The following is a 27219-nucleotide window of genomic DNA, read 5'->3' as shown; positions in this document are numbered from 1 at the left end:
TCTGTCCTCTGGTCACAGACCTTCACTCGCACAGCCACGACTGAAAACAACTTTATTCTGCTTTTGCAAAAAAAAGGAAGTAGAAGAAAACCGAGATTGGGTTAAAACATCACAGTAACAATAAAACTTAAAAATTTTTACGAAAACATGTAAAGACGCTGGCATACAGGCGAGACGACCTGTTGGTTTGTCAGAGAAAAGCATCGTGGCCGGGACAAAACGGTTCCCATCATTCACTGTGAACACAAAAACAGACAGACCTAAAATTAAAAGCTGACACTTCACTGGTTTTAGCAGCACAACATTAATATACGTTACACTTAAGCAGCTTATGGAGATGATTTTAGTAGATTTTTGTTCATATTAAATAAAACACTTATGCCTGGTTTACACTGCAAGATTTTTATGACGATTTTGTCCTGATTTCCACCGTCTGACAATCTTAGAAAGCCCAGATTATCGGGATGACTCTTAAGCGATATTCCTGCTGTGTGTGGTGTGTTAAGAGTTATCTGGTCCGCTTGGAAGGACGTCAGGACCGCTCTGATCTAAAATCGGGTTATTCAATATGTTGGATTGTCTTGGCTGGATGTCGCAGCGTGTGGCGTTTCCCCGAGGATGAACGGGAACGCAGCCTGCTGAATGTGACAGGTAGCCAATCAGAAAGCGCAGTGACGTAAGCACGGAGGGGATTCCAAAACAAAAAAAACAGCTGACATGGCACAACCGACTCACTGATATGTGGCAACAACACAAATGTTTGTTCAACATTTCAAAATAACCAAAATGACAAGGAGTTGGACCGAAACTGCTACCGCAACTGGTGTACCCAGTAACTTTTCATTGCTTCTAAATCGTCGGCCATGTTTGTTTACTTTAAATTCACATTTGGCATCACAGGGTTTTATGGGATTTCCTGTCTGGAATCTGAATGTTGGTGAGTGAAATCAGTTTGGGTGTGGTGTCTTGCTCCTGCTGTGTGGCTGGACATCACATACAACAGACAGAAGAGAGAGACAGACAGAGAGACAGAAAAAGACAGTGATAGAGACAGATTTTTTTAAGTAGATGAGATTAAAAGGAGATGTGTGTGTGGTGGTAGGATTAGGATGTGTGTTGCTCCCACCTCCTCCTCCTTACTCCTGGGTCTCCATACTCTCATCCTCCCCATCTCCTCCCTCCTCCAGAGCTTCGTCCTCCTCCTCCTTCCTCTCCAGAGGCTTCTCGTAGGCCTTCTCTGAGGGAGTGACGATCACACCGTCCCATGTGGACATCTCTGTTGTCAGGTCTGTGTAAAAACAGAGCTACTGTTAAACCGGTTCGTGGTCACAAATCACACATCCAACTGTCAGCCCTTGCAAAAGTATCCACCCCCTTAGTAACCTTTTTGTCCATTTTCCAACCTGGAATTTAACAGGTGTTAAATTAAGCAGACCACCTTTAATGCCAGAGCTTTAGAGCTTTAACTCAGTATCTGTAAAACTCACTGAGTTAAAGCCATTTCTTGTACAGGCTAAGGGGAATTAGCAGTGGCCGCCATCTTGAATTGGGTTGACTCATAAACATATTTTACTCAACTCCAGACACATTCAGCAGTTTCAGGAGATTGACATTTCAGTAAGAACGCAGATGCTTTTCAATTGAGAAAATAACAACAAATGTCAAAAAACTAACCTGAAAACAATTAAAAAATAGGTTCTACTTTGGGTAGACTAGCCTGGATGAAGACTTTTGCCTTTTTTCCTCCAGACTCTGTGCTCTATGACTGATGTTACGGCTAATAAAAGGTACACTAAACATTGAAAAAATTATGAAACTATCCTTTTAAAATGAAAAACTCAATTGTACTCTTTGAAGCACAGAAGACGATTCTTACAACTGGCGTCTCCTTCCAGGCCGAGGATCTTCCTGTAGCCTCCATGAGAGAGCACCCTCACCAAGGTCTGAGCTGTGAAACACACCATGTCCTGCAGAGAAACACGCACGTCACAAAACGCTGTCACAGTTTTACCTGTTGCTTCGTTTCAGCCAGTGTCGTTTAGCCCATCTGCCAGTGGGTGGACTACTTATTGTTCAGGTAAAACGTTGTCCTAAACGCCGTCAAACAGCAGCAAGCTTCACACAGATGAATGAAGTATGAGGAGACGGCACCGTGCACACCTGCTGTTCCAGAGTCATGACGGTATGAACTCGGAAGTTTCCACTTTCACAGGGGTCAGTGATGCCCACGGAGCCGGGCAGGAAGAGGCCAGCAGCTAGCATCTGGAGGCAACGCCTGCACAAGTTCAAGAGCAAAGTTTAGAGAAAATAAAGGGTGTTTTATTTTTATTTTTTTTTCCCGTGAACTGCGCAGAAAAAAACGCAGGGGAGCAGGAACAAACCTGTAGGCCACGTTCAGGGACAGGGGCTGCCTGGATGGGTTGTTCATCACCGCAGAGTGACCCTGAAACAGGATGGACATCAAGCTCACCACCACTCCTAGCAAGGCCAGCAGTCCCCTCCCAACCCATCCATCCTCTACATCACACGTGTCAAACTCAAGGCGCACGGGCCAGATCCGGCCCTCTGTAACATTTCATCCGGCCCCCAAGAGAACGTTTAGATTTCATCAGGTCCAGCCCTCTAGTCTGGGACAGATTGAGTCTCTGATTCTTATTTAGCTTAAAAAAAATTAGCCTAATAAGTGAAGTTTTCTCTTGACGGTGACTTAAAAGCCAACAATATTTAGTTTTAATTTCTGTATGATCAGATTTTTGTTGATGGCCTTTTTTTCAAATTTTCAAGTTTTAATGTAAAAAAAATAATTTAAAAGCTGAGTGAGGCATAAGAAATGACTGCTAATGATGTGCTTTTTGAAGTTTGATCTATTTGTCTGTGTTCATTAAAGTCTGTTTGCTCTAAATTCTGTATAATCTGTAACTGGGAAAAGGTCATTGATATTTCTATATGAATGATTTGACATAATACATCTAAAACCAAGGCAATTTATGTCATTTTTAATAAATATTGATAGTGATTGGCCCTTGGCTAGGACCACATTTTTAATTTTGGCCCCCTTGCGTCACTGGGTTTGACACCCCTGCTCTACATGTTCTTAATCCGTTAAATAAATGAAGCACAGCAGCGCTACAGCTAACTAGGTCCGGCAGTGATCGAGCAAATTCATTCATTCATTTCTCGGATGAAATAAAACATTTTATAACCTACGTTAAAAAAAAACCTGCGAGTGGGAGCTGGCCCTTTCCACTGCTTTGCTCAGGTGTTGTCTGTGTAGGAATAATCTGAAAATTTACAGCCAATCAGAGTGATTCCTCAGTTTCAGTTCCAGGAAGTTAAACACAGGACTTTCTATTGCTGCCTGTTTAAGAACTGGATTAATGACTTCAGTACGTAGGAGGCAGGACGTGATGCAGTAAGTGCATTTTAGAAATCACAGTATTTTTATATTTTTACAGATGAAACGGGTCAGTATTTTCTCTTCATGCATTCTTGTTTTGCTCCCATTCTCATTCATTTGCTTTAATTTGGTGTGTGTGGCATGTGTTTGTATGCTAAAATGTCTAGTTTTGTTTTAGGTGTGGTTTTTTTTGGTGGAAATTAGAAAAACAAAACCACAAACTGGTCCTGTAAATTACCAGTTGGCTAAAAGGCCTACATACAGGGCAACAATTGTATTAACATAGAACTCAGTGTCATGTTTTGATCCTGTTATAAATAACATTTAAACAAACATGTACAAATGCACATTTCATCATTTCCAAAGATTCAGGTATATAGCACTTAAAATTACATTTTTGATAAATGCATATTATGAGCAAATATGAGAACCCTGGCACTTACCAGCAGGTCCAGAATCCATGGAGTCAGAGGTTCAAACCCAGAGAAACGCAGCCGGAGGTCCTTCAGAAGCCGGATCAGCACTTTGACTCTGAGAATCGATATGAAGTAAGTTCAGGTGACGCACGGGTCAAAGCTGTAAAACAGGAATGGTAACGTGTGCGAGTGGAAGCGTCCTCACGTCGACTGAGAGGCGTTCTCCTCAAACCAGCGGGCGTGGCGGATCGCAGCAAGAGCACTCTGCAGCACCTTAATGTCCACTGAGATTAACGAGAAACACAGAATCCAGTTGAATCCTTTTGACTGGAATTGAAACGGGTTAATTGCAGTCTCCCTTAATGCCAGACTTCTACTTTGACTTTGATGAATCTGACATACAGAGCGTGCCCTAAAACCTGTGAAAGCTCGTACAGTGGAGTTCTGGGTCCAGCTTGCGCAGGTTGGGTGGAACGGTGGTGATGAGGATCTTGACGGTAGCATCAGCTGAACTGATCTCAAACCCCGTCTCATTGGTCAACATGGACAGCACTGAAAACACAGTAAAATGGCACACTTATCGTCCTATCATACATTAACAACTCGCTAAACGAAGGGAAAAGATAAAGTTACTTATGAGTGGCATGAGCTGATAGTTTCTAAATTAAATCAAATGAACACATGGTTTTAAAACCTTAGATTTGGTTGCAACATTAAGGTTCAGTGATATAATTCTGACGCTGACTTTAACAACCCCCATCCCCAAATGCCACTTAAACAGATATCTCAAGCCCAGATTCAAAAGTGCTTGGTGAAAGAGGCTTGTATCTTTACTGTAGCTTTATGACAAATAATGTGAAAAGGTTCAAGCTGTTCCTCTCCAGAACATCTGAAAATATACACGTCTGGTTACTATGGCAACATTCTAACCATTAATTTATCCTCTTCTGTTTTATCTGAGGTTGGGTAACCCAGACATGCCTCACTTCAGCAACAATCTCCAGCTCCTCCTGTGGGATTCGGAGGTGTTCCCAGGCCACAATGCCTGGAAATCCCCCAGAGGGAAGCAGCCAGGAGGCATCCTAACCAGACGGAGGAACCACCTCAGCTGACTCCTTTCGTCGTGGAGGAGCGGCGGCTCTACTCCGAGCTCTTCACCGCCGAACAGTCGTCTTATTCTGGATCCTTGCAAGCTCTTACACAATCTTTTTTTATTCTAAAATGTTTTCATATAGGTTTAAGAAGACGTCTTTAAGAACAGACGGCAAAAGGTCGATTTTGGAACCATCGGATCGTAAACCGCACCTTCTGTAGGGTCCTGGGTGCGAAGGGTCTCCACTACTTTGTTACCAAGTGCAGCTACAGCTTCCACTGTTAAAAGAGAAAAGAAAATTATTAAAATCACTAATTTACAAAGGGCTCTTTATAGCTTTTATTGTTTTGTGAGCCAAGTTTGATATTGCCAACTCCAAATGAAGCAGAGGGGACTTTCAGTACTAACCAAGAAATCATCCGAGTTGTAGATAATGATTTCTTGGCACCTCTTCAAAGAATATTTCATTAATGTTAATAAATTATCCTACTAATCAAAGTACTTTATGTGGATTTGCAGCTATCAAAAGAACATTGGACAAAACTATTTGAAAAACACCTACATGAGCAGCAAGATTGTGACAACTTAAATGAACACAGTGACTGTTTTATCAGACATCTCGGTCCAATTGTCACTTACACGTAGGGAGGATTTTAAGGATCACCACGAGGTCGGCCACATTGTGTCCTGTTGTCATGGTGCCCTTCTTGTATGAACCCACCTGACGGACCTCTTCGATTTGCTATCAAGAGATACAATATCATTAAAGCAAAGTATCATCAGTTTGTGGTAACAATCCTACAGGCTCATAAAATCGGTAAGATTTAAATCCAAACGTGAGTCTTTCTGTGTTGATTTGGGACAGGAGCGCCAAAATCTCAAGTCAAACTGGAACGTATTACACACCGAACAAGATCATACTAAAAAGAATAAATTATCACGACTCGTGTAGGAAGTAAATTAAATACTCATATGTTTTTAATGAATTTAAACTGATCGACTTTTGTAATGAAAATGAACCGGTGGTCTGTGATGTCAGTTAAAGTTTGATTAAACTTCACAGATGTTCGCTTCAACTTACCACTTCGAAGTTTCCAGGCGCAACGATCAGGTTGTCGATGACGTTGTTGATCTTTGTGACTAAAGACAGGATGGAGGACTAAATGCAGAAGAGATAGAAACCGAAGTGATAAAGTGTACGATCAAAACAGCAAGCGGGACGTTGGCGGGGAAAGGTGGGCCGACCTGTTCAGCAGACGTGGGGCTCAGGTCCTGGTTTCTCTTCAGCAGACATTCGCTGAAAGTCGTCTCATCGGGAGCAGGTTTCACTCTGGGGAAGGCCATCTCACACTAACGGTGGACAATAAATCTGTTTCAGTCCTCATACGGCTGCATCTACTGTTCTCCCAGCTAACTGTTATAATAAACCAGCATTATTGTTTGATTGGGACACGATTGACCAGCAGTGATACCAGCCTAGGCCTGACGCGCCAACATAATGATGCAATGCAGTCCAGGGTGCTGCAATGTCACAGCTGATAGTCGGGCGTCTGGGGGGTTTGCTGCTGGTGCAGAAGGAAACATTTGGGACTACATTTATTGGGGGGTGGAACATAAAAATCTATTTTTAGATGAATCAGGGACACGGGAGATTCTGAATCGACTTTCAAAATGTCAGAAATTGAGTTAACGCAGCATCCTGCAGTACAGATATGTTGCAATAAAGTTGTGTTTTATATCATTTTAAGTTCTTTCTTTGCTGAATAATAGTTGGAAGTTATAACATGACTGTCTTTTAATTTGTGTACAAATTTCCAGCAATAAGCACAAGCTTTTTTATATAAAGTTAGCATTTATGCCAATTGTTTGTCCGCAGCCTATAATTAATAGGGTTTGAGATCTCTTATTGTAAACCATTTATTATTTTATTATTAGAAATTAAAACACAGCAGGGTTTTTTTTTGTGAAATAAGCCAATATTTGATTAGGTAGAAAGATTATCAAAACGCATCAATAATCGTATGAGTTGTATTACAGTCCTATAAATCCTGAGCTGTCTAAAGATTCCCACCCTTAAAATTTAACCTCATCTAAGACAGATGCTAGCCTCTCCACTCCTGTCACACACTGTAGCTCTTGGGTTTTTACTCACCACATAAAAATCAAAAGGGATGTGTGGAACGAATGGACGGTACCTAAAGAAAACAAACAAACAAAATAAATCAAGTTTATGTTTTTCATTTTTGTAAAAACTTCACCAGTAAACATTAAAGAACATCTGATGCAGGAACTCTAACATGCTTGCACAGAGAACCGTCAGGATTACGGGTTGTCAATATTAATTTAGCATCCATGCTAACTTGAACAAAGACTTCACTGATGTTTGAGGTTTTCCTTTCACTCAACACAGAGGAGGGAGGCAGCTGTGAGTTCAAGACTGGATTCTGTTGACGCCGAGTAGGGCTCACTCATCAAGTTAATAAAAAAAAAAGATCAAAACAAAGTAAAATATAGACTACATATGTATTCATGACCTGAAGGTTCCTGCAGTTTTTACGAGTCGTTGACGTCTTGGCATCGAACAGCTCTCCTCTCATTCAGAAATTATAAACATGAATCCCTGAGTTCGTAACAAACCAATGTGTAGACCCATGTGCACAACTCATACTCTACTACAACGTTGGGGTCTTTCGTCCACCAGCAGGAAACACAGACATGACAGCGTGTGATCGTGACTTCAGACTAAAGAATCTATCCAGCTTCCTGTCATAATTTACACATCAGGGGTACTCTGGGCTTCAGGGTCTTGCCCAAGATGATGACTGACCTCTAACCTTTTCATTCACTGATAACGCCTCGACTTTCACATCGGGAAACTATTTGATCGCTTCCCAGTCTGGGGTGTTGTTTGCATGTTCTCCCTGTACGGTACTCCAGTTTCCTAAAACATGCATTAATTGGTAACTAAATTGTCTCTAGATTTGAGCTGTTTGTCTCAGTCTTTCTATGATGGACTTGCGACCTGTCCAGGGTGTCCCCCGTCTCTCCCACAGTGACAGCTGGAGACACCAGCTCCCCACGACTTGGAAAGGAGAAGCGGGTAAAGAAAACGGATGGCGGTATGATCGTTTTGGTCAAACCTTGTAAATGATGTGATCTCTCGTGGTATCACAAATCTGTTAAAGCTTGACACGTGTTGGAGATGAGGCACAGCTGCATCATCAAACTTGAGCTCTGTAAATGTGACAGCTACAGACAGTTTTGAGTTGGCTAATGCAGATCATCTGTGGCAGACATCCTGACTGAGATCAACTCCAAAGATGAAGATCACTTTGAGAGTGTCATTAAAATCCCTCCAATGGTTCATAACACGACAGACTAACAGGGACACACAGGTACGGGCAGAAACACGATCGCCCTTTCCCCTTCAGGCGGCGGGCGATGTTAATAATAGTACCAGACCAAACCTACCCCTGAACCAGTCCTCCACGGGCTCCAAAGCGGCCTCCTCGGCCCCTGCCGCGGTCTCCTCTGCGCAGAAACACAATCAATCATCAAAACAATGCAGAGAAATGAGAGTTTTTACTTTAAGCTAAGTACTAGCATGCCGGGTAACAAATAAATATAAACCTGAGAACTCAGCTTAAGCAACAAATCTGTCGTTTGCCTAAAATTCAGTCTACAAAAAAACAAAACAAAAAATGCATTTTTATTCATTCACTCATCTGTAACACAGAGCAGACAGGTCTGGACTCTTAGGAAGTTACCGGGGCTAACATTAGTCAGCCCCCACTGGACCAAGAAATAAAAAGAGAGCGAGGTGGATAAAGGGTGGAGGCGGGATGTCAACAATAAGCGGAACACCGGCAATAATAACTAATTAATTTATTACACGTGAGAGACTTCCGCTATCAGTAATTAGACGGCGCCTGCTGGATGAGCCGGGGCTAAGTTAGCAACACGGGAGCTAATAGCTACAATAAAAATTAATGGGGGGAAAATTCAACAGTGCCAAATTAATTTGAATTATAATTACCTCATTGCGTACGACGTTTTGAAAATTTAGAGAGAAAAAGCAAGGAGAACGGCTAAAAAAGTGATATAATTTTTTTAAAAATCCGGCTCAAATACAAGAGAGGGCCACAAAGAGGCTTCTGCTGAGGTTCTTCTTCTTCTCCGGTTTGGTGACCGTTTCACAGTGACTCAGCGCAACAGCGCCACCAAGCGGAACACAACATGAACCGACAGACACGTTTTCTCTCCCTTAGTTTTATCAAACAAAATATGAATAACAATTTCATATAGAATTTCTTTGTACCGCTGTGTACGACTTTATTTGTTAAACTGAAGGTCCTATTAAAGTTTCTTCTTGCATCACAATAAATACTAAGTTACCTAATGGTAAACAATGTGCTATTTAATCTTGCATGTGTCACCATCCAAAAGAGCTTAAATGCAGCTGAAGAGACAAGGAAGTTTACATCCAACAAAAAGTCAAAGTGCCGCAAACATGGCCGGCACAAAAGTGACTGGATAAAATAAGTGATACAGCTCATAAATGACTAACAACGACAGGGCTGCTACACTGACCAAAGGAAACTAAACATGGCGGCTACACGAGAAGGGTTAATGATAAAACAGACAACAGGTGTGCTGATTGCTAACAGAAACCTGGTGCGTCTGCTTTCTTCACCGAAAGTAGAAAGCAGACGATCATATTCATGCCTGTATCTGTCTGTTAGCAAAATATCTTGTGAATTATTGGGCGGATTTTCATGAAACTTTCAGGAAATAATCATTGGATATACATCCACAATTGATTAACTTTTGGAGTCAACCCAATACAAGATGGCTGCCACAACCATCTGATCTTAGAAAACACAATAAATGTCGGTAACTCAGTTTTATGAATATTGTGTTAAAATTTGGTGTGGTAGTAGCTGAGAGTCATTCACAACATACTCTGAGCATGACATTTTACTGTATCACATGAGATTTCAGTTATTGTTTGTCTGATCAAAAGGAAAGCAACTTCATCATTTCTCAACATAAGATGATCTCAGTCTAAAACTATGGCATAAATGGCGGCAGGTGATATGCCTTCCTTCAAGAAATTCTCGATCTTTAATTTGTTTAAAGCTTTGAAGATGAAATGTAACAAGGTTAGCCACTTTTTAATATGTTTTTAAAGGAAAACGTGGAATCCAATGTGATGTTGACATATTTGAATTCATTAGCAAAATGAAGCTCTTTCCGCCTCTTAAAAATAAGATTTAGTCAGTCAGTCCTGCACTTTAGTCATTACAAATCTAAAATTTAAAGGCCCAGCATTCCTCGAAGGAATGCAGATCACCCGCCGCCTTTCATGCCAGAGTTTTAGACAGAGATCATGTTACATTAAGAACTGCTTTGGTCAAACTTTGAAGACATGAGACAATAAAACACATTTCAAGAGTTACTGTGAGACATTAGGCATCATGAATGACTCTCAGCTACTACCACATCAAATTTGATTTTGATATCTATAAAACTGACTGAGTTGTAGCCCTTTTTGTAATGGCTAGTGTTGGATGGATGTGGTGGCAGCCATTTTGAATCGGGTTTATTCCAAAGGGCAGCTCATTTCAATTACTTCCTGCAGGTTTCATTAAAATGTGTTGAAACAGACAAACACTGGCGGTGGGTGATAAGGAAGAACTTCTCAGACAGTGCTGATGGTTCTAGTCAGTGAAGACGGACACCGCTCGCTTTTTTCAAATCTGTCGCAATAGCTTTTATTTTCACTGCGATTACAATGTTTACACATTCATTTACAGGTAATCATGCCGTCCTGCGGTTTCCACGGAGGACACTAACAATCTAGCAAGCTGAGCGTGAAAGCAGCGTAATGAGATTAGGACGAGTGGCTGTGTGGCCGCGTGCTCTTCGCTAACCTTCAGTAAGTGTTGGTTTAAACAGTGAGCACAGATAAGAAGTATAAACACAATGTTTAGACACACTCTCACATTTCTGTGTACAATAATAGAAAGAGTGGGACCTGGTGTCCAGAACTGAATGATGGAAACAAAGATAGTATGAGCCTGGCTGGAAAGACTGTTACATAAATAAGAAAAAGCTAACAGTCTCGGCTTCTCAACTTTTTTGTTTTTCTTTATATTTTCACACCTTTTTGGAAATAGCTAAGTTTAATATTAGCTGCTGAAATTGGTCAATCCATAAAGTACAGCTTGGAATAACGTGGACTAATTCAGAACCGTATTTGGAGTGACTGTGGCTCAGGAGGAAGAGCAGCTCACCGCCAGCTCAAAGGTTGGTAGTTTGAGCCCCCAACGGGTTAAAGGGAGAGGGTTCACATCTTTAGAAGTTTGGTTCCGTGGAAAAGTCGCGAACATTTAATAGCTTACCTGTTGCAGGCAGCTCTTCGAACGGCCTTATTTCGAACATATAAGAGTTCCATTTTGACCAGATCGTCAAGCTAACGGCTAGTCTGAGCGAGGCTAAGGCCCAAGTGGATGTCGCCTTAAAATGTCTGCAGAAATTTCCATTTTCATTTCGCATTCCTGCATACACCATTTTAATTCAACTCCAAGCACTTAAAAAAGAGAAAAAAAGTTTAAAATTTATAAAACAGTGTTCACACCAGCCATTAGCTCGTCAATCGGATCGGAATCAAACTATTCCTCCCAACCGAGGTCACTCAAAGAGCTATCTATAGCAGGTAAGATATTAGCTGTTCATAACCTTTCCACAGAACTCCACTTCATAGGATCTGAACTACGTCTTTCATGTGTGAGCACGATAAAGGAGACAGAGGCTGCTGTGAGTGTTGCTCCTGGTAGAAAAGTGTAGACGTGAACACACACAGGCGTGTTTGACGCGGAGTTCTTTCCCAAAAAAACGTCTCAGCTTTGAGCCGAAGCTGAAATTCTTTTGAAAGTTTTATTTCTTTGACTACGGATCAAGTGGACCCTTCTGTTTGAGGACTAAAGCAGCATTATTAAGAGCACTACAAGACACTTTAGGACCAGTAGTGTACATAATGACACCGTTTCATGCAATGCTACATTTAAAGTGATGGAAAACTGGTTGGAATTATTGTAGGTTTCCCTAAAGGTACTGTTGGTTTATTTGCTTTTTGCTCATCCTCCATCGGCTGATTTATTTTTCACTTTAAATAAAGGGAGTCCTAATGAACTGGGATATTCTTTCATATTTGTTGCACCATCCACATTTCTCCCATCCTCTGAGGGCGACACGGCCGCACAGATCAGGACTGGGTGTCAACGGCTTCGATCGGCTCCACCTGGGGTTCAGTCGGTGGCGTGGAGATGTCCTCGATCTGTTCCGAATCCGCTTCTGTCACAACTACGGCCACCTGAGGACACACGCAGAGCAGTCAGCATGTTTCTGAGGAACTGTGCACGTTTGGAGGTGTGGGTTAAAGGGGGATTCAAGCCATTTTGAAGTGGGGTTAGTGGAAAAGTTATGAAGAATTAATATCTTACCTGTTATAGATAGCTTTTTGAACAACTTCAGCGTAGAGAAAAGACGGTTTACGTTCAGCGTTCATTAACCACTCATAACATTTCCACAAAACCCCACTTTAAAATGTCCCAAAAAAAACCCTTCAAGGCTTTTTAAAGATTTATTTGAATTGTTCTTTTTTTCAGGGTGGACTGATTAGACAACATACAACTTCAGTGATTTTCAAAAACAAGAATTGGGAGCACAGCTTAAAATTTATTGTGGATTTTCTCTAATCTATAGGGTCAAAACTATACATACACAATCAAATACGCCCATACATTCACTGAAATATTTCAGTAAAAGGTGATGAAGGTTCTGGAATGCCTTTTAACTTGAAAAGGCCTATTAATGATCCCGATTGACTGCAGCTGGTAGTTTTTCTTCGACAGCATAAAAAAAAATATTTCTTTGGCAGGATTAATTGGATTGACCAATACTCAACTGCCCCCTAGGTGCTGTCAATAGATGTAAGCGTTTTGGAAATAGATTTGGCTTTAAGTGGACACTGACGAGATGCAAAGAAATAAATGGATGAACTGCGTAACGAGCAATGGAGGCTCTGACTTTAATTCATCGAACAAGGTAACAATCAGCGCACCGACACTACCCCGGTGTGTCACCTCAGTGGCTTAAAGCATGGGCTTGGCTAATACACGCGCTCTCACTCACACCTAGTGGCATTTTTAGAGTTACCAATGAACCTAACATGCATGCTTTCTGTCTGTGGGAGGAAACCGGAGTACCTGGAGAAAACCCAAGCAAATATGGGAAAAGTCTGTAAAAATAAATAAAAAAGTAGTCAGGCTTCTTATAGGAATTTTACCAGACGTATGTTGATGGAAACAAAAAAGTGTAAATCACATTTGATTGTGTATGGACAATTTTGACCCTGTGTGGATCAGAGAAAGAGCAGCGTGAGGCCCCAGAGTCACACGCTGACACCACTTCCTTTTCATCTCACTTGGTGAAATAGTTTCAGAGGGTCTTGTTTAGGTGCGGCCTGTCGTACACTGCTGTCCAGAAGACTTGTGGTACCTGAGATGGCTCAGCTGCTGCCTGAGGAATGTGAACAGCCTGCACGGCAGGAGCGGGTGGAGGGCGGGTTTGAGGATAGACGGGCCTCTGGCTGGAAACCTGAACAAAACACACACACACACACATTTGATAAGCAGCAGTTCAAATCAGACACTTTTCCTCAATCCACACATTCTAACAAACATTTTGATGAAAATACAATGAAAGTCTGAGTGTGTATCTCAGAGGTCTTATAACGGTACGAGATAGTCTGGGTGAAAGAAGACAAAAGTGCCTTTATTGTAATGTAAAAACTGTATAAGAAGTCTAAATTTGTAGGAGCACGAAAAGCTTGTTTGCAAAACGTTTGGAAGGTTTAGACAGCTCAAACGTCTAAGCTGAACATTCTGTGGTGAAATTTTCAAAAATCATAACACCTAAACTGTGACGGTGTGAAAACTGTTAATAATATCAAAACGCCAGTTCAGTCGTATGAAGTCCAGCTTTCTGTGATCCGTTTAAACTTTGAATGATGTCCCTGCAGTGAAGCACGCCTGACATACGGAGATCCAAAGAGGGCTGGGTTCTTCACTTGTTTCACCAAAAATCTCATTGTTGTCAAAGTGGAAATTCTTTTTTCCCGCTTTCAAAAGTCACAGCATAATATTCCAAGTAGAGCCACTGATGTATTTTTGCGCCTTGGTTTTTTACTAAAGCTGTGGGAAAAGTAACCAACTGGAAATCATGACAGAAACGAAAGAATAATGACTGAATAAGGGTACGTCAATGCCTTTGTCCTGGCACTCATTTAAATAAAATACATAAAAATCTGTCTATTGACTGTATTTTTGGCTACTCAACCTCACCTGGTTTCCACCAGCAGCGAGAACACTGAGCCCAAACAGCATGGCAGTGATGCAGATTAACAACTCGAGCACCAGGAAGATGACCAGAGTTGCCAGAATCCCGTCGATCAGCATCTACCCAGGGAACACCAAGAGAACACAACGTGGTCAAAAACAACACGTGCTTCCTTCGGTGACCAATGAGTCCTCAAAAAATCAAACTAAAAATGGCTCAGAACATATTTTCTACTGGTTAAAACACGTTTGCCTTCAGAATGCACTCAAAGCAACAACAAAAACAACAAAACAAATAAAAAAAAACGATCTGACTAAGGAATTATTTGTAGCAACAGGTCAGTCACTTACTTTACACTTTTGCTCGATCAGCCCGGTGCATTTTCTGAAACAATGTTGCTGCAGTGGACAGTAAAGACAGAGAAACAGGAAGTCTGCTTCACAACATGTACCGCCAACTATTCATTTAGCACTAAAGAAAATATGCATCAGATGTCAGTGATTGGGCTGCTTTGTGCTAACTAGCCTACATCCTACACATCATTAAAAGACTGGTGATCAACAAGGATGAAAATACAATTACATTCTTTCCTTTAACGTATTGTGTGTACAGTTTAATATTAGTGGCCATATTTAAAAGCATCATGCAATATTTTACTTAGCTTTAGCCCTATGTGGTGCCTCCTTCTCCCATATGTCTTTCCATTATCGTTTAGCTCCAGACCTGGGTTTTTTCTCTCATGTTAGTCACCTGCCACTCAGAGTAAACTTTGGATGGTGAGGAGAAGGACATCCTGTTTATTCTCTTTGCTCTGCTCTCCTATTGGGTTTTTTTTTTTATTAGCCTACAGTGCCTTAGCTTTACCATTTTGTTGTACTGACAGCTGTGTGACGGCCCTGTCAGGTGACTGACTGAGCTGCTGCAGGTGCGGCTCTATTGAGTGCAGCAGGTAGTTATTGGGAACACCTGATTGGCTGATTTAGGCTGGTATAAAAGGGAAAGGTGTTGTGTGGCAATGGGGGGGCTAACCCCCTCCTTGTTTGTCCTCCTTTGGTTGTGGTTTGTCTTGGTTCTACTAGTTTGGCTTACCTGGGTTTGGTTAATTTAATTTTGTCTTGACAGGTTTGCTTTTCTTAAATTTTTATTGCTTTTAAATAAATAGTTGAAATATCATTCTTGTGTCCCTTTCCCTTTGTTTTGTCACAATCCCTGAGCCAGGTTGTGACAGCTGGCTAACCTTTCTCCATGTCAACCTAAATTTTGGTGTTCAGACTTCTTCTTCCATTTGGGAACACCTGCTTGTGGTGTTCATCGTGTTAAAGCCAGTATCTCACGGGGCTACGACTGCTGGCAACTTGTTGGCGAACGGCACTCGTTCAGGAGGCTTCAAAGTGTCTCAAAATGTTCACAGGGGTTCTAAAATTTCCTCATGCAAGTAGCAGAGGCTTGAAGTCTTGCTGCTTGAATTTTGAACATGTGCAAAGATTTCACGCAGCAGATGGGCGTCTCCAACCCATCTCAAACTCATCTCTGTCTAGTTAGTTTAGTCGGCAACGAAATAAAGTGCACAGCCTAGAATAGTTTTGAAAGCAGCATACATAAAAATAGGCTGTGATTTCCAAAAATTGTCAAAATGAGGCCACATGGCCTCGATTGGTCACAAATACTCTGAATTTGATGACAACAACTGAAGATTTGCCTACCTTCTCAAAATTTAAGCAGTACAAACAGTGTGGTCTGCACTAAGTAAAGTGAGGAAGAAGGGCTTTAATACAGTGTCTTTATATACTACTAACACAATATATGTATATTTATATGTCTGCATGTTGTGACAGCTCTGTGTGTGTTTATACAGCAAGTATACGACTGTATGTTATGTATATGTGTAAATATTTGCAAATATAAATATTCTATGAGCCTTACATGTATGCTTCTTCCCATTTCCATATGTACATGTTCATATGTATTAATTGTTCTTTTCAGTGTCAGTTGTTTTAATTATTTTCTTTATGTTTTATTTGTTGCATTATTTAAACATGTTCAAAATAAAGCCTCATCAGTTAATCAATCAAATCAAATTTTGAGACTAACTAGTCTCCATCAGTCGCAGCCCACTGAGATACTGCTTTACCAACAATACCTCAACTTCTAGTGTCTCAGTCCCACGTTGGTGGTCCTTGCCTGAACTAGTTGTCGCCTTGCCTTCCTTCAAACAATCACCAAAGGGGGTCCAGTGACGCTGAACCAGGGGCCTGACACCAACGGCCCCAGCTCTTTTCCTATTGCCCGTCATGTTTAAACCTGAGGCTATAATGCTGAGTCCAGGGTGTGGCTGTGGTGGTATTGTTCAGCTGCAGGGGGAGACATTGGGTGGTACAGAGAGTAGTGCTGGTGGAAGCTGGTTTACACAGCTGATGGGTCATTTCTCTGTCTTTGTTTGCTGCAGCCAGCTGAGACCCAGAAAGCTGCTTATGGTGTCTGTTGGGAGGTGAGAGCTAGTCTTCACAAAAAAAAAAAAAAAAAAGCAACGCCTAAAGATCCACCTGCTTTAAACTTAACATCTCAACAAAAATCACGGGTCTCATCAAGGGTGAGCAACAGTGACATTTTGGGGCTTTACTAAACACCAACAAAATCAGAATGATAGCTTTTAAAGCCTCAACAAGCTGCGTCTTACAAAGGGGTGCTATGTAAATACAGAACGGTATGAGGAAACTTTAGATGAACTTTAATACTAGGGTTCATGCTGAGCGGTGGCAGAAAAACATAAAAGCCTAGATGTGACACGCAAAGTCAATATGAAGAGTAACATTTTCTTAAAATATTGCCATCATGTGTGATAACTATGGATTTCTTTTGTTTTGTTTGGTTACCTTATTAGGTTTTCCTTTATTTATATATATATATATATATATATATATATATATATATATATAGTATATTTCTGTCCTGCAAACATTGTTTCAGTCTTGCACCAGGCAAGACTCTTGTATTTCCAAAACAATGTATAATGGAAATCTAGACACTTTTAGCCGCATTTGTACCCATGTTTATCTCGATGATCATCAGTTATTCAATTATGCGATGTTGTAGCACCACCTGCCACAGAGATGGCGATTCATGCCGCATTTTTTACAGGTGAAAAGTTTTGCCAGCGTCTTCAACCTAAAGAGTGTTGTCACATGTTTTCTGTGGAGGTTTTAAAGACGGTACCACAGCGTGTAGCTCCAGTCTGCGGCAGTGTTCACAGTGGTACGAGTCCTGGCGGTAGGGGAGGTGTTTGGACATGAGGCCCAGGGCAGCCGTAGCGAACGCAGCACTGATGAGATGCAGCACCAGGACACACTTCACCTGCAAATATCAACAGTAGTTCACGTACAGAGATATTCTACCAACCAAGAATAGAAAAAGTAGAACTGAGAAAAGTTTTACTGTATCCTCAGTTGATGATGTAAAAAATAATATTGGACTTGGCACCTTCTTTAACTATATATATATTAAGCAATACGGTTGTCTTTTGTTTACCAGAATTTATTAAAATCCAACAAAGAGAAATTGTATCAGCAGGTTAGAACCACCACTTGGAAACTAAACAAACCAAACTAAGCATGCACAGAATCTATAGGGATGAGTATCGTCACCGAAGCAGGAAATGTGTAATTCACTCACCCAAAACAGAGTCGGCCTCCTTCCACTGTGGACCAGTACTGAGCCAGACAAGGTTACCTGACGGATTTCAAGAAAATGTAATCAGACTGGAGGACATTAAAAGATGGTGAATGTTACATTACACTGTTCAGACTGACCTGTATTACAACAATAAGAAAGAGGGCCACGTCCCCGGTGAAGTGGATCTCGTGGAGCTGGAGCACAGAGACGCTCAGGCAGAGGATCAAAGCCCCAATAACAATTTGGATTGCCTGGTGAGGGGTACAGGAAGAGATCAGTCAATCAGTAATTCGTGAAACGTAGATGATCAAAAATTCAGTGTTGCTGGTTTGAAAGATCAACCGACTGACTAACTTACCCTTTATGGTGGCCAAATTTCCTTTCAGATTTATTTAATCCCCCTCTGCCAAACCAACCCTCTACATGTTCTCCTTCACTACATCCATGATTCTCCGCCGTGGTCTTCCTCTTTTTCTCCTTCCTGGTAGCTCAATATTCCTTTGTCCAGTATAGCCACAATCCTACCCAAACCGTCTCCAAACTGAGTTGTCCCTTCCTTTCCAACCCCTGTCCAATTGGGTCCATTGCCAATGAAAATCTTTACCTGTGCCTCGTCCAAACTTTGCTTCACACTCACCCCCAGAGTCTTGGGCTCCATCTTGAGGAGCGACTCCAGCTGGCGCTCGGACAGGGTCCCGGCTGCCGGCATTGGATCTTTGTCATTCTGAGCCATCCTAAAGCTGAGAGATAGCAGGGGTCAGCAGACCATGAATCAGGGCAGGGGTGTCACACTCCAGGCCTTGAGGGCCGCTGTCCTGGGAGTTTTAGGTTTTTCTGCCCAACACACCTGATTCAAATAGTTTAATTACCTCCTCACCAAATCATCAAGTTCTCCAGGAGCACGGCAACAAGTCGTCCATTTAAACCAGGTGTTTGAAAGCAAGATCACATCTAAAACATGCAGGAAAGCGGCCCCCGAGGAGTGGAGTTTGACACCCCCTGAACTAGGGCAATCATCATCACAAGGATTTGATCATAGAGGAAGATGGCCAACCTTGATTAAGTGGTTTGTTGAAGAATGAAGATGTGCAGAACGACCACACGGTACAAAACCGAACTTTGGAAACTCCAACCCTACAGTCAAACACAAAAGAATTTCAGGATATTTTATGAGGACAAAAAAAATATCTGTTATAATTTATTTGCAGATACAAGACACATAAAGACACATAAAGAAGCGACACCATTGCTTCAGTTGAAAAACGAAGTCCACCCCATGATCACCACCCCACTTTTATCAGCAATAACTCTCTTTCAGTTTGACAGGACCAGCTCCAATTCGGTAATGGGTCAGATTGTCTGTAAGGATGAATCTGCTGACAGGTCAGAAGTAACTCCTCTGGCAGAATGGTGTACAGGTAATTTAATTCTCAACATTTCCAAATTAAGGAAATGGTTGCTCATTTTTTAGCAAGAAAAACAACACGTGCTTCAACCCCTAGTATTTATTGGACCCATTAGAGTCGAGAGCTTCAACTACCACCGTGTCCTCTAGTCCTAAACGGGAGGCAAATGTCAGCCTTATTGTGAACGAAGCCCCCCCTGCTGCTTTTGGGTCAAAATGACCCACTAGGCCTCAGTTTTAAAACAGTTTTTTTTTTTTGTGGGACATTTTGACCCAAGGACAGCAGAAGGTTTAAAGCAGCTTGAGCACTTTAAGGTGTTTAAAATTGGTATGTTGCATTTTTACAAGACGGTTATAGAGAGGTGCTTACTTTCTCAATAACAGTATGGTTTGACAGGTCTTCAGTCGAGAACAAGTCAGCAAGAAATAGAGTTGTCAGAACTGCATCAACATGTATTGGACTAGAACTTCCATTAATGGCCTTCTTAAAGTTAGACTGAAGATTGCCAAAGACCCATCTCATCCTGAAACCCCCTTTCCACCAGGCAGAAGGTTAAAAAGTATGGTACAGAGTAAAAAAAAAAAAAAGGTTAAAAACAAAACAACTGGACTTTTATTCTGTAGCTGAAGGCATTTCACTTCTCATCCGAGGAGCTTTCTCAGTTCAATAAGCAGAGAGTGTAGCGTTTGAGCTTTTAAAGCTGAGATGTTCTGTAAGATGTATTCACCTGCAGATTAAACTCACTCTCCAAACAATAGAGGCTCATTAGAGTCCTTGTTAGCCTGACTCACAGATGGGCCACTCTGGTTACAAACTTTAAGGTACTGATTGGAGTGAAACTGACTGGGGATCAGGCCTAATGCTCCATTATGTTTTTGTTTTTAATCTTTTTTTTTAACCATGTCCTGGATGACTGAGAATCTACACCAGCATATCGTGTAGATTAACCTGACTTTTAAAAAGCACATTTCCAGTGAGAGTCCATAATTCTCACCATCCCTCACTATCTGCTCTGTTCACTAACTTAGACACCTCCCAGTGTCCTTTTTAATGCACTGCACTTTATTTTTGTTTCTTTTAATCCACACATCTCATTTAATTATTTGCTTATATGTGATTTGATATTCTCCAAACTGAAAAAACTACAGTGATACTGTGAGAGCAAGTAAATATGTTTATACCACTGAGTCCCAAAGGTTTTAACTCCCAGCCCCCCATCTATTGCCAGTTTAAATATACAAAAACTAGTAATGACCCATTTAAACATGAGCATACGGCAAACTAAACAAGACTTAACAAGCACATAATTTTTCTTAATATTGACTGTTTTTATTCTTTGTAACAAGCGCCAAATAAGCAATCATTTTGAGCTGATATCTGGAGATTTTCTAAGGACCTCCACCTGGTGTTTTGTGACCCACATTGGGGTCCCGACCCAAACTTTGAGAACCACTGACCTATACCTCTATACAATATGCTCCAACAGGTTGAAATATATATATATTCAGCTTCTTTGAAAGCTGACACAAGCTGTTTTTAAGGCACTCCCTAAAGATTTCTGGGACATGCACAAATGTAAATTAAAGACCTAGCATACCTTGAAGGAATGCATATCACCCGCTGCCTGGGATATGATGGAATTATAGTCATCTTGGTCCAATCTTGAAACAAAACATTATGCTCAAACTCAGAGTATGTGCAGAGGATGAATCTCAGCTACTGCCACATCGAATCGATGTGTAAGACTGTCTCAGTTTTATTTTGTGTTGACTAATGTCAGTTGGCTGTGGTGGCCATCTTGAATTGGACTGACTTCAAAAGTTAATCACTTGTAGATGTACAGCAAACAATTACTTTCTGAAAGTTTCAATAAAATCCGCCCAGTGGTTCATGAGATATTTTGCTAACAGACAGACAGGGTTGAGTCCAACAGTTAAAGCTAAAGCTTTATGCAAAGATCTCTCACAATATATAGCATTTGCAGTTTGCAATCTGGGAAAACAACTCAGCTGCAATCACACCAAATTATAGGTTGAAAATCTGTACAACTGACTGAGTTTTAGCCATTTTTGTATTTTGTTAGGTCAGTTGGCTGTGGCAGCCATCTTGAATTGGGTTTACTCAAAAAGTTAATCAGATGCAAAGGTACATTTAACGATTAATTGCTAAAAAAATCATTAAAATCCATCAAGTCGTTCATTTGATATTTTGCTAACAGACAGTGTTGACCACAATTAGTTAATGGTAAAAATTTATACAAAGATCTTGTGCAGTCTGTTAGCGCTCAGAATATATGTTGGGGACCAGTCTCAGCTACCACCACACCAAATTTTAGGCCAACATCTGGAAAACTGACGGAGTTGCAGCCATTTATGTATTTTTTAAGGTCAGACGGCTGTGGCAGCCATCTTAAATCGGAATCTTTCCAAAAGTTAATCAGTTGTAAATAAACATGAAATGATTACTTTCTGCAAGTTTCATCAAAATCAGCCCGCTGGTTCGTGAGATATTTTGCTAACAGACGCACGAGAAAAACAAAACATGATCGCCTGCGGCGGCGGGCGATTCGCTGTCCTGCTCGAGTACATGTGAAGTAGAGGGGACATTACTGAGCAATATTACCATATTTCAGGGACTGGTGGTGAATGTTTAGGTGTGTTCGGTTCGGAGCAGAACCAGGACCAGAACCGTGATGCTCTGCGTGGGACTGCAGTGAGGACTTGGCACGGCTCCAGAACATGGCTCTAATAATAGCTTGTATGTCTATACACCCCCCCCCCCCCTTGACCCTTTTTAAAATAAACATTCACCATTCAGGTATCGTTACTTCTGCATTGATTCGTGTTTAGCAGAACGGTTCGGAAGCCAAAAAATAAAATAAAATAAACGAACCCTGTTTGTAGAAGCGGCCGCGTCCTCCCGTCCCGACTCAGACATGACTCTGCACATTCCTCAGAAAAATACAAAACAGAACACAACAAACCAGGACTGATCCTACCTGAGCGTGTCCCGATGTCCCCTGATGTCCCCTGATGTCCCCGGTCTGCCTGCGGTCAGGGACGAGCAGCGGCTCCGAGAGGGATGCGGCAGGGTGCGTTCAAGGTGCTGGATTTCACTGCGGAGAACTGATGCTCCGAGACTTTTTCTTTTTTTTTTTTTAGTCCTGCACCGTCATGCAGTTCACATGCAGACTGCAGACAGGACAGGACGGCTTACGTAAGATCTGGAGATGACTTTAAATAAAGGAACATTTGTCCAAAATGTTCATTATAGCGGACTAAAGTGTAGGAAATTTATTTACTGAACAAACAGTAAAACTAATATGTATATTTAATTAGAACAATTCTGAAGGACTATTGAAGGACGTGTCCTAAAACGCAGCATTAATCATGTCATAACCTGATAATCAATGAACTGTATGAAGAGAAGCAAATTCTGAAGAAGGTTGCTTCCATTGGAGCATAAGCGTAACCATGGTAACCACACCTCTCGCCCTGACTGCACTCTTAATGAGACAGGCAGACAGAAGCATAGAGCAGGAAGTCCACTTCAGACAGCCACTGAGTAAAAAAACAAAGCCACTACATCCGCACTTTAAAAAAAATGAGATGGGACTCAGAAATCACTTTTGTTCATGTTTTTTTTTCTGTCTGTTTTTGTTTCTTTTGGAAAGAAATAAGGAAATTTTGAGTTTTATTACAGAAACACATCAAAAAAAAAAAAAAAGTTGGGACAGGGTCACCAAAAGGCTGTAAAAGGAAGTTGTACGAATCAGAAAGAGCTGGAGGAGATTTTTGTAACTAATTAGGTTAATTGCCAACAAATCAGGACGAGGACTGGGGATAAAAAGAGCATTTTAGAGGCTGAGTCTGAGAAGTAAAGATGAGAAAAACTGTCTAAAAAATGGACAATTGGAAGACTGAATATCCCACGATCTACAGTTTGTAATATAATCGAGAGAAAATAAGAGAAATCTGTCTGTCTGTTCAGGTTAAAAATGCCTCTTGTTTCAGGTGGAGGTGGGTGCGGAGGCTTCCGTTTGTCTGATTTAATTATCAGACAAACACCAGCTCGACCCGCGGGAGGGAGGAAAAAAAGGCGACAACTTTGAGGGACAAGAAAAACACAAAATAAATGTTACACAACATCCATACAGCCTATCTTTTATTCACAGAAAATGTAACGTGAGTCTTAACGTTCGTGTGGTGATGGATTCAGGATGTGAATGTCCGCTCCGCTCCACGCTAGTTTGTGCTCAGGAGTCGCTACTGGATATGAGAAGGTTAAAATAACAAAACAAAAAACCCCTTTGCTTCTTATTCTGAGGAGAAAATTCTGAGCTTGGATGCGATGGGAGCCAATGATAGTTTGGGTGTTGGGACTCTGAGAAAACTGTAGGTGCTGGTAGCTGTGAGAGACGCGGGTCACAGGAGCCGCCATGTTGTGTTTTAGGGACCAGACGGATGTGGGGGATTTAAGTCCCGCCTACCCGCCGCACCCAATCATGGAGGTACACGTACTGAAAGCAGCCTATGTAGACGCTGGTCCCCTTCTCGCTTCAACGTCCAGGATCCTGTATCAGATTCAGTATTTCTATCTATGGCCAAAGCTTTAAAGTATTTTTGAACAATAGATCTGCAAAGATAACTGGGTTTTCTCACTCTGTTACCATGGTGACCCGAATGAGCAACTGCCATCAGCTGTAACGCTTCCGGTTCTCTTTATCAGCTTCGATTATCAGAAAAGTAAGTCCAAAATTACTACTGGGCTTTTTAGACGAAAGCTGAAGGATGTTGGAATTTCAGGTAGTAGCTCCAACATTTCCACAGAAACTTTCCAGTAGATATGTCCTGAACAGTAACATTTGTAGTGTGAGAGTTGAAATCAGTTTTTTTTTTTTTTCCGGAGGCCAGACAGTTCAGCGTGCGACGAGGAGGAAATTGCGGCTCCCAAAAACACCAAAATGCTGTCAAGGCACATTTGTGACGTTACGTAGAAAACGGATCGGACCGCTCGCCCGCTTGCCGACGACTTCTCCTGGTTCTGCCAACGTGGTTCTTATTTGACTTGTCGTGAACTTGTGTTTCATCCTAATTTTCATTCAGGGGGGTGGGGGGGCATTGTAAAGGAAGCTTTTACAGCCCAATATATGATTCTGCAAACTTTTGAAAAAGACAAACTCTTGTCTAAATGTAAAACTCTGATGATTACACCTCTACGTTTACAAAGGTATTCTTATCCTTAAAAAAAACAAACAAAAAAACCCAATAAAAACTGTTCTATTATGATATAAGGAACAAGCTGTACTGGATGCACTCTGACTCTAGAACGTGAAAGAACTGCAGAACAGCAAAAGATGTTTCAGACTTTTCATGTGTGGTCATTTTTGGACCAGAAAACGTCTTTAGGCTTCTTGATACCCGTTAGGATAAAGTTCCCAGATGCTGGTAATCCAAACAGAACCCCCACTGGTAACTCTGGTACCCGGAGTACCATCGCCTGAATCTGTACTACTGAAAAGAACTTTTTGTTTTGGCTGTTGCTCAGATGGGGGTGTTTGGCAAATGCTGTCTCGAGTCTGTGAGCGTCCCATTACAAACCAGCCCGCTGGAATGTCCTCCGTGCAGAGGAGGGCCGCTGCGTTTGTTAAATAAATCGTTTTCATTCAGGGGCTCCTGCTCCTCGGGGGTCGTCCCGTTAGAGTCTCTGGGTGGAGCTCCTTCCTGTGGGGCTGTTTTCCTCCGCCATCGCTGTCTGACGCCACACGCTGTCACTGCGATCAGCAGGCCGAGGCAGAGGACCAGCAGAACCGACACCACCGCCAGCTCCTTCAGGTAGTTCGGACAACGGGCTGACAGCAGCGGCTCCTCACCGGGGAACTCGGGCTCCTCTGTCCGCAGAGTCGCGTTTCTGCCGAGCTGCCCCGTGGTCACCTGCGCGTTCCTGACGGACGGCGAGGGTTTGGGTTCTGCCGTTTCAGGCCAACTCCCTGCGGAGGTGCGAGGGCCCGGGCTGGCCGCGGCGCGGGCGCGAAGCTGCGCACGGCTGGTCGGAGCCGGAGTCGCGGGGCTGCTCTTCTGCCTCACGTGGTAGATGGCCATGGTCTGCCGGTAGCCGTTCTCCGTGGACAGGCAGAGGTAGTGGCCCAGCGTGGCCGGCGTGGCCACGAAGCTGAGGCTCCCGTCGTCCAGCTCCAGGTACAGGTCCGAGGACAGGCGGCTGTTGGGACGCTCCCACAGCTGCTGGGACAGCTGCGACGCTGCCGGACACTGCAGCCGCACCACCTCGTTCAGCGAGACCGCCACCAGCTCCCCTGCAGGACACGAGGCTGACATACAGGTTACAGCTAACTAAACACTGAAGCAGACACAGCTGCTTTCACAATAAAAGCACAGAAACAAGTCATTTTTTTAAAATAAATGTAAACACGACCACGTTTTTATCAAACAGTTAAAGACAAAAAGCTAAAAGTTGGACAAAACCCTTTCCATTCACTGTATTTTTTATTCACTGAAGACAGCATCCAGTCTTTGGAATTTTACCATCTGTTTTATCTAATAAATGTATTATTTTTGACTTCATTCTTTATTGCAGATTTTTTTATTTTTTGCTTCCTGTATGCAAACAGGAAGCAGGAAACAAACAAACAAGAACAAAACCCCCCAAAATACACTCCTGATCAAAATCTAAAGACCAGTCAAAAAAATTGCAAGAATTTGCATTTTGCACTATTGGTGTTGGTCAGAAAGAATTACTCCACTTTGTTCGCTTTAGCAGCTTTATTCCGCCATGCACAACTACAACTGAATCTCCTCCACCGCCCCCACCCACGAGGTAAAAAGGACATCACAGTGCCCCCTAGTGGACTGGTGTACAATATAACCAAAAGAACTGTAACAATCTCAGTCTCTTCTTAAAAAAAAAAATAAATAAATAAAGATTACTCCTGACAAAACAGTAGGACTGGTGTGCAATATAACCAAGAGAACTGTAACTTAAAAAAAATAAACAAAGATTACCTTTGGCAAAACAGTTGTTTAAACATTTTTTTAGAACAGTTTCAATGAGATGGGAACATAAAATAACCGTGAATAAATCTACTGAACAGTCCACCGCCCTTCATAAAGAGCCTTAAGTAGCAAGGCTGTGGATGCTCCCTTTTTAGTTAAACAGTCTGCGAGTTGGTCTTTTGTTTGAGACCACAACACTTGGTGAACTTTCTTAGTTTGAATCAGCTCTTTGATTGAGCTGATTTCCAGGCGTAGCCTTTTCTCTGCAACAAACTTTGTTGACTTAAGTGCATCAGCAAGAGAGAAATTATCAGTGACACAGATTATTGGTAGAGGATAAGTAATGCTTCCATAATTGAGTTCAGAAAACAGTGTGGAGAGAAAAATAGCATTATCAATCCCCTCAGACATAGCTAGTGTTTCACCTGCAAGTGTGCTTCTAACAATTCTCTTAATTCTTTTTGACTGCCATGAAATGGGAGAGAACTGCCCGTTGTTACCCATTAGAACAATGAGGTGCCCACCTTGAGTACCTCCATCTGCAAGATTTCCAAAAGAAGCATCAGTGAATGTAACAATCTTTAAGTTACTGTTTTCTTCAAGATGTTGGAAATTCAGCTTAACTGATTTGGCTTTGAGTTTACACACCACTCTGTTTGCTTCATTGATGGTCTGTACTGTAGCCTGTTTTAGACTCGATGCCAAATTACTTGCATCAAACATGACATCAGGCCTGCTCTGTCTCGCCACCCAGAGAAGTTGGCCTATCTTTGACCTGAGCTGCTCTCTCTCCTCTTCAGTGAGAGGTGATGCTGTGTTTGCTGCT

General features: G+C 41.9%; 3 protein-coding genes across 6 annotated transcripts in view; all 3 read right to left on the bottom strand.

The window, feature by feature from the left end:
* Positions 1-35: 35 nt before the first annotated feature.
* ilf2 (interleukin enhancer binding factor 2) lies at positions 36-9109 on the bottom strand. The gene is made up of 15 exons (XM_017430710.3): positions 8943-9109; positions 8378-8437; positions 7059-7101; positions 6152-6256; positions 5988-6065; positions 5546-5648; positions 5119-5184; positions 4249-4365; positions 4019-4097; positions 3841-3928; positions 2382-2443; positions 2161-2275; positions 1877-1967; positions 1127-1288; positions 36-236 (listed from the first exon to the last, which is right to left on the bottom strand). The coding sequence occupies exons 1-14, from the start codon at positions 8945-8947 to the stop codon at positions 1137-1139; spliced, it is 1164 nt and encodes a 387-aa protein (XP_017286199.1). The 5' UTR covers positions 8948-9109; the 3' UTR covers positions 36-236; positions 1127-1136.
* Positions 9110-10652: 1543 nt separating this feature from the next.
* On the bottom strand, positions 10653-22745 carry LOC108244447 (membrane-spanning 4-domains subfamily A member 15-like). Of its 2 annotated transcripts, XM_017430664.3 has the most exons (10): positions 22382-22745; positions 19032-19111; positions 18615-18717; positions 18115-18228; positions 17978-18034; positions 17522-17659; positions 14659-14706; positions 14314-14427; positions 13469-13567; positions 10653-12281 (listed from the first exon to the last, which is right to left on the bottom strand). In XM_017430664.3, the coding sequence occupies exons 3-10, from the start codon at positions 18708-18710 to the stop codon at positions 12174-12176; spliced, it is 774 nt and encodes a 257-aa protein (XP_017286153.1). In that variant the 5' UTR covers positions 18711-18717; positions 19032-19111; positions 22382-22745; the 3' UTR covers positions 10653-12173. The 2 variants fall into 2 exon arrangements, with proteins under 2 accessions (XP_017286153.1, XP_017286154.1); XM_017430665.3 differs by lacking the exon at positions 14659-14706 and having other exon boundaries at positions 22382-22732.
* A 785-nt stretch (positions 22746-23530) lies between these two features.
* Positions 23531-27219, bottom strand: part of sema4ab (sema domain, immunoglobulin domain (Ig), transmembrane domain (TM) and short cytoplasmic domain, (semaphorin) 4Ab) — a 49558-nt gene continuing 45869 nt past the window's right edge. For 2 of the 3 annotated variants that reach the window (XM_017430701.3, XM_017430703.3), the window contains exon 15: positions 23531-25711. In XM_017430701.3, the coding sequence (XP_017286190.1) occupies positions 24927-25711 (785 nt within the window). In that variant the 3' untranslated portion in view covers positions 23531-24926. The remainder of the gene's footprint in view (positions 25712-27219) is intronic. The other variant, XM_017430704.3, reaches the window with a different exon arrangement.

Source organism: Kryptolebias marmoratus, linkage group LG5, assembly GCF_001649575.2.
Source record: "Kryptolebias marmoratus isolate JLee-2015 linkage group LG5, ASM164957v2, whole genome shotgun sequence".
Taxonomy (NCBI): domain Eukaryota; kingdom Metazoa; phylum Chordata; class Actinopteri; order Cyprinodontiformes; family Rivulidae; genus Kryptolebias; species Kryptolebias marmoratus.
The sequence above is the reverse complement of the archived record's forward strand: the minus strand, read 5'-3'. Positions and strand labels throughout refer to the sequence as shown.